The sequence below is a fragment of the Littorina saxatilis genome, linkage group LG8, assembly GCF_037325665.1.
Source record: "Littorina saxatilis isolate snail1 linkage group LG8, US_GU_Lsax_2.0, whole genome shotgun sequence".
NCBI classification, from domain to species: Eukaryota; Metazoa; Mollusca; class Gastropoda; order Littorinimorpha; family Littorinidae; genus Littorina; species Littorina saxatilis.
Window position 1 is genome coordinate 31,395,735 of NC_090252.1, and position 7,500 is coordinate 31,403,234.

A 7,500-nucleotide genomic window follows, 5' to 3' on the forward strand; every position below is an offset into this window, starting at 1 on the left:
TTGATCTTTTAGTTTCGACCTGACGTATTGACATGTGTATGTGTGTGTGTATACCGTGATTCCGAGAAAACTACTCGACCGATCATCATGGAACTTCACATAAGACTTTCTGAGTATAATATCCCCCGACGTTTTAAAAAAAATTGTTTTAATTAATTTCTTAGATGACGTCATATCTGGCTCTTTGTGAAAGTTAAGACGGCACTGTCACGCTCTCATTTTCAACCAAATTGGTTGACATGTTGGTCAAGTACGTAGTCTATGACGAAGCCCGGGCTTTGGTATTGTATTTCAGCTTGGAGGCTTACAAATGTATTAATGAGTTTGCTTGTTAAAGGTATTATTACAATCTTCTTCTTCTTCTTCTTCTTCTTCTTCTTCTTCTTCTTCTTCTTCTTCTTCTTCTTCTTCTTCTTCTTCGTTCTTAGGCTGAAACTCCCACGTACACTCGTGTTTTTTGCACGAGTGGAATTTTACGTGTATGACCGTTTTTTATCCCGCCATTTGGGCAGCCATACGCCGTTTTCGGAGGAAGCATGCTGGGTATTTTCGTGTTTCTATAACCCACCGAACTCTGACATGGATTACAGGATCTTTTTCGTGCGCATTTGGTCTTGTGCTTGCGTGTACACACGGGGGTGTTCGGACACCGAGGAGAGTCTGCACACAAAGTTGACTCTGAGAAATAAATCTCTCGCCGAACGTGGGGACGAACTCACGCTGACAGCGGCCAACTGGATACAAATCCAGCGCGCTACCGACTGAGCTACATCCCCGCCCTGATTACAATCGAATTTTCAATCGAATTTTCACAAACAGATTTCAAATTGATTGCATCGTATTTTTCATCAAATTCTGAATCTAAAAACATATAGTACATATGTCATGCTTACTCTTAAAATGTGATCACAATTAACGAAAATAGATTAATTAGTACTACGATTACATGTTACGAAATCAATTCAAAAATCTTATTTTTTAATCATTTTCTGATTCCAAAAACATATAGATATGATATGCTGTATTAAAAACAAGCTTAGAAAGTTAACAAGAATACAGAAAAGCGCGCTTTCCTCCTTAGCGCAATACGCTACCGCGCTATTCTGGCTTGTCAATTTCACTACGTTTTCCACGTGGAAAGTGAGCAATTCCCTTCTCGCGGGGATTGACGAAGCTGTATTGTCTTGGCGAAAAAATGCAGTGCGTTCAGTTTCATTTCGTGAGTTTGACAGCTTGACTAAATGTAGTACTTTCGCCTTACGCGACTTGTTTTTTTACTCGCGAAAAATGCCAGTTGGTAGCGAAACTCGAGCAACAGCCTTTTCCGTATAAATGAGCCGGGCTCACAACCTGATCACATGTCTGCTGTTTTCAGCAGAGCTGTCTTTAAAAAAAATAATCTGACTTGACTTCTACAAAGCCACCAACAACACTGATCATTTGCCGGGAGTTTTGCGCAAGTAGCTGAACGTTTTCATTTCAGTGGAGAACACGGGGATTCCCCGGGACCGACTTTTCCCCAATTCCACCTGTACCAGCTAGTAAACCTCCCCTTCCCCCGCCCCCTCTCCCCCCCCCCCCCCCCACACGCACACCCGGCCCTCCCGTTATCGGCCCGTCTCTTCGTTGGTATTTGCTTTGTCATTCCATAATGGCAAAATAATGTTTTCCTGTGCGTGGAAGTAGTTTGTCCGTGCGTTGAAATGGATGTGTGTGCCGACATGTGCGTGTGTGCGTGCGTGTGTGTGTGTGTGTGTGTGTGTGCGTGCGTGCGTGCGTGCGTGCGTACGTGTGTGTGTGTGTGTGTGTGTGTGTGTGCATGCTCTCTCTCTATCTCTCTCTCTCTCTCTCTCTCTCTCTCTCTCTCTCTCTCTCTCTCTCTCTCTCTCTCTCTCTCTCTCTCTCTCTCTCTCTCTCTCTCTACAAATCGAGCTTAGCCTTCTCGGGAGCTTTTCTCTGGAACTCCTTCCCCCAACAGATAAGAAATGCAACTTCAGTGAAAATGTTTAAGAGACAGTCACGTTCACGCATCATTCGTGAATGCAATGTCTTGTTCAATTGTTATTTTGTTGAACATTTTGTACTAGTGTTAACGGATGTGTAGCTGATTTGAGCAACTTAATTCTCAAAATGAAAGGTTTAACTATGTCAATGTAATTTTGTATTGTTTTAGTTCTCCTTATATAATTCCTTAAATGCACATTGTGTTGCAATCCATACAATGTAATTCTGTATCTTATATGATTGACTTTTATGGTTTATGTCCGTCTGTCTTTATGTGTTGTATAAAGGACAGGTTGGAAGAATAGGCTTTGCCTAAAACCTTTATCCTTTTGTAATAAAGTTCTGAGTCTGAGTCTGAGTCTGAGTCTCTCTCTCTCTTTCCCCCTCTGAACAACTTTTTTTTTTTACTGAACTTCTTTGCCCAGTAGCGCTTATCATGCAAATGACGTCAACGCAACACAATAACGGCACACGGAACTGATCCTTGAAGGAAAAAAAGTGTCATACGAGGCAGATACCATTGACTTCAGAAGAGAGAGAGTTTCCTTTGAGTGGAACACACTTCACGGCGTCAAGTCGCGGTTTGCAGTGTCTTCATATCCCGGTAATTCCTCACTCGAACACTGGTAACACATCGCAAGAGGGATTTATCTGCTGGAGGAAATCTGACAAGAATGGAGACTTTTGAACTAGGTAGGAAAAACAAGAAAACATGATGACAAATGTGCTCCAAGCGTAGTAGTTTAATATGTGTACGTTTTATTAAAAGCTAGACAAGAACAGTAATGTTATCAATGTTTTCAAAGACTTGACGGAACATCCCTTAGCATTTTGCATCTCTCCAGTTTTTCAATCTTATTTTAAGTTTGGTAACAATTTCTGTGAGGAGAAGATACAGAAACGAGGTACTAGAAGCACGTTTAAAATCAATACACTAATAGCAGCGATTGAATCTGCTGAAGGTTTTCAGGTTGTGTACGTATGACATTGGTGGAAGTACAGATGATAGTGTTAGGGTGATTCTTGCCATCAAAGTTAATCATAACTACATGTGTGTCTTATGCCGTATGTGTGTAAGTACGAGGACTAAGTGGGGTCTCCGCTGTTTAACAGAGCGAAAACTGTTTGAGTTATAAGCCTGTGACTAAGGTGACCCTCACACTGTTACCAGACACTCCCCGGACTTATATTAAGCCTAGCACAGAACCGCGCGAGGTGACATGCGACTCATTTCGTGGTGGAGGGTCACATATTTCGATTCCGTTTAGAACGTTACATTTAAGGTAAACGCTGTCTGTAGACAAATCGTCATGGGATCTTTTTCGTTTTGGTATGCACTCAGATTTTCTCTAAACCAACCTTTCTTTTTGTATTCGATATCTATTTCTCGACTCATCAGAACAACCCGGGGTAGCGCCCAAAAGGAACGAGAACTCACGGATGATGAAGCCCTACACACATTTCAGTCCGGAGGTTGATAGTCATCTTTCCGCTCCCATGATCATCACTGCTCAACCTGTCCAGCAACGTTGGGTGAGTTTTCGTAAACATTCACTATCTCTGTTTGTTTTTATTTGATTTCGTCTTTGCAAAAGAACATTGGCGACTGCACGTGAGAGCGAACAACAAAAAGACCAACATGCACTGTACTCACGTTGGAATGACGAAAACGAAACATATACAGATGTCGCCAGTATTAGTTTCGTTTACGTCATTCCAACGTAGTTACAGTGCTTGTTGGTCTTTTTGTTGATTTATTTTAGTTTATTTATATAGTTTTTGCCTTGTTTGTCTTTGTAGAGAAAGGCTGAGAAATAGAATGAAGGTTCATTGGCTGAGAGAGAGAGAATGAGAGATAGAGATGGCAGACACTTTGACATTTTATTGATTGAACACGAAGGTTCATTTCAAGAGGGGGATGGTTGGGGTAGAGGGTACAGCTTTGCGAGATTTTTAAACAATTCACAATAATCATCGTTTTCGTCGCGACATGGAAACCAGACCGCGTTTAGGATGAGTTCCTTTAAGGTTTAGCACAGTCTTACGCCTGGTAAATTAAGATCGTTGCACATCCGATTTTTCAATCACCTGGTGCACTGTCAATGCCACAACTACTATTTCGCAGCATCTTAATCACTTCGGCCCACCTTTACAAAGACCTTTCCATGTCTCCGATACTTGAGGCAAGGTCAGAATCTGTGGTGGCCGTTTCGACAGCCTTCTACTGCCGGTGACCTTGACCCCCGGAGAGATGGCAGAGAGAGAGAGAGAGAGAGAGAGAGAGAGGCAGAGATGGCTGCGAGAGAGAGAGAGAGAGAGAGAGAGAGAGAGAGAGAGAGAGAGAGAGAGAGAGAGAGAGAGGCAGAGATGGCTGCGAGAGAGAGAGAGAGAAGCAGAGATGGCTGCGAGAGAGAGTCAGAGATAGAGCGAGAGAGAGAGAGAGAGAGAGAGAGAGAGAGAGAGAGAGAGAGAGAGAGAGAGAGAGAGAGAGAGAGAGAGAGAGAGAGAGAGAGAGAGAGAGAGAGAGAGAGAGAGAGAGAGACTCTGTGACTAGGTCGTCATGAGCAGTAAAATACATATTATAGAGATTTCTGACAGACTTTATTTTAACCTGACCCCATTTATATGGTATATCTGTTACAGTCAAATCGGGAAATCAGGTATTTCACGAGAATGTCTGAAAGTTTAGGCATTCATGGTAAATACCTGGTTTGATCAGGCAATTCCGGAAATGACTGAATTTTTTTAGGCACTATCAGGAAATGACTAAAAACTACTTGTGCAAATTTCCCGTTTTGCCTGACTGTTAGGCAAAACGGGTTGTTCTGAGACCTTGTCTGTTTTTACCTCGCCTGCCTTGAGCATGAATTTCTCTTCTAGCACATTGTCTATTCATCGTTTTCCCCATTTCACTGAGTTCGGAGTGATTGCAGTTTGTTTTGTACGGGTGCAGGTCACTACCGCGAGTGTAACACTATCGCGTGTGTAAGACTACGAGCACGAATTTATTGTGATTTTCTTGTAAAGTTCGGAGTGATTGGAGTTTGTTTTTACATAGCCGGCCTTGAGCACGAATTTATTGTGAGTTTCTCGTATAGCACATTGTCTTTTTTTTTCTCCCCCTTTTCGCTGAGTTTGGATTGATTGGAGTTCACTTTCAGTATAATGCTAGTTCCATTGTGACGTTGCTCTCAATGTTGAGGGTAGCAATGGAGGAAACAGAATTGGTAGAAGACCGATTTAATCGGTTAATCTTTCAAAAGTACGCCAAAAATGGAAAACACTTGATGCCAAAGTCCAAATATTTTCAAATACTTGAAGAGATGATGGAAAACGGAAGTCGGAAAACTCCACGTCAGTACAAGCTGTTTTCGAAGTAAGTAGACTCCTCTCTCTCTCTCTCGTTCCTCCCTCTCTCTCAAACCTGTCTTTCTGTCTGTCTCTGTCTCTCTCTGTCACTTCTCTCTGTCACTGTTTGTCTCGATGTATGTATCTCTCTCTCTGTGACTCTCTTTCTCTCTCTCTCTCTGTCTCTCTCTGCGCACATGTCCCATACTTTTGTCCCACACTTCTCTCTAACACACACACACACACACACACATACACACACACACACACACACGCACACACGCACACGCACACACGCGCAGACACAGATAATAAAATAGTGATCTCTTGATTTTGAATCAGGTATGAAATTGTATCACTTCTCTCTAACACACACACACACACACACACACACACACACACACACACACACACACACACACACGCACACACAGATAATAAAATAGTGATCTCTTGATTTTGAATCAGGTATGAAATTGTATCACTTCTCTCTAACACACACACACACACACGCACACACACACACACACACACACACACACACACACACACACACACACACACACACACACACATACGCACACACGCGCACACACGCGCAGACATAGATAATAAAATAGTGATCTCTTGATTTTGAATCAGGTATGAAATTGTATCACTTCTCTCTAACACACACACACACACACACACACACACACACACACACACACACACACACACACACACACACACACACGCACATACGCACACACACGCACACACGCGCAGACACAGATAATAAAATAGTGATCTCTTGATTTTGAATCAGGTATGAAATTTTATCACTTCTCTCTAACATACACACACACACACACAGCAATACCTTCCTGATGGAAAAGAGGCATGAAACCAATTACGACCCCAACCATTCAAAGTTTTATAGTAGGCTTCTGTGCTGAAATGCTTTCTGACTCTCACCAGAAACACAGATTGTGAGCGGTAGGCATTCTCCGATAATGCCTGGCAGCCTATTTCAGTCAATCACCGATAGTGCCTAAACAATTTCAGTCATTTCCGGATTTGCCTGATCAAACCAGGTATTTACCGTGAATGCCTAAACTTTCAGGCATTCTCGTGAAATACCTGATTTCCCGATTTGACTGTAACATATCTATATATATATACGACTTGTGTCTGTCTGTGTATCTGTGTGTGTGTCTGTGTATCTGTGTGTGTGTCTGTGTATCTGTGTCTTCGCGATGCACGGCCAAAGTTCTCGATGGATCTGCTTCAAATTTGGTGGGCTTATTCAGAGAGACCCCGGACACAACCTCATTGATGAGATATTTCAACACGTGCTCTCAGCGCGCAGCGCTGAACCGATTTTGGTTCCACCTCAGCTATTTTGGTTCCACCTCAGCTACCCGGGCCCCCATACCGACACACCAAAGCCAAAGTTCTCGGTGGATCTTTTTCAAATTTGGACACCGTATTCAGCTACACCCCGGACACAATATCATCGATGAAATATTTCAACACGTGCTCTCAGCGCGCAGCGCTGAACCGAATTTGGTTTTTGTGTTCATTTCACCATTATAAGTAACTCTTCCTTACTTCTCATCTTCTCCATGTTTTCAGCGTTTACCTCCCTTCCTTCGTATGGTGCACTATTGTATGAAGGGGGCATTTTCGGATATTCCCGGCGTTCTGTTACTATTTTTAGAAGGTCACCGCAGTGTCCAGAACGTAAATTGGACCCGTAAATTATCCTCACTGTAAAAGTGCAAAGGTCGAATCAATTTATAGCCACGCGAAAAATACACTGTCATCTATCTGTCTATAGATACGGCTTCTCTGTGTTTGTGTGTGTGTGTGGGTGTGTGTGTGTGTGTGTGTGTCTCTATGTGAGCAACACCTGTGCATTGTTCAGTTCTGTTTGTGATGTGGTCTGGCGGCTTTTGTGTAATTTTATGTACTGGCCTTCCTTTGAGAAGCCATAACACTTCAAAAGGGTTTAGAGATACGCCCTAAATTGCTCAGTCCTGTTTGAGTGGAGTTCGATATGGTCAGGAATGGCATTATGGCCACTGAATCATTTTCGTGCTGTTCCCATTCCACGAATCTGGGAGGGACCTAAGCTTGGCGGGTCCATTGTTCGGACTCGGCGAA

The 7,500-nt window shown here is 42.8% G+C and overlaps 1 protein-coding gene across 1 annotated transcript in view; it reads left to right on the forward strand.

Annotated features, from left to right (window-relative positions):
- Window positions 1-2,509: 2,509 nt before the first annotated feature.
- LOC138973290 (uncharacterized) overlaps window positions 2,510-7,500 on the forward strand; it is a 6,890-nt gene continuing 1,899 nt past the window's right edge. Inside the window, exons 1-2 of the mRNA XM_070346012.1 lie at window positions 2,510-2,697; window positions 3,404-3,537. Of these exons, the coding sequence (XP_070202113.1) occupies window positions 2,679-2,697; window positions 3,404-3,537 (153 nt within the window). The 5' untranslated portion in view covers window positions 2,510-2,678. The remainder of the gene's footprint in view (window positions 2,698-3,403; window positions 3,538-7,500) is intronic.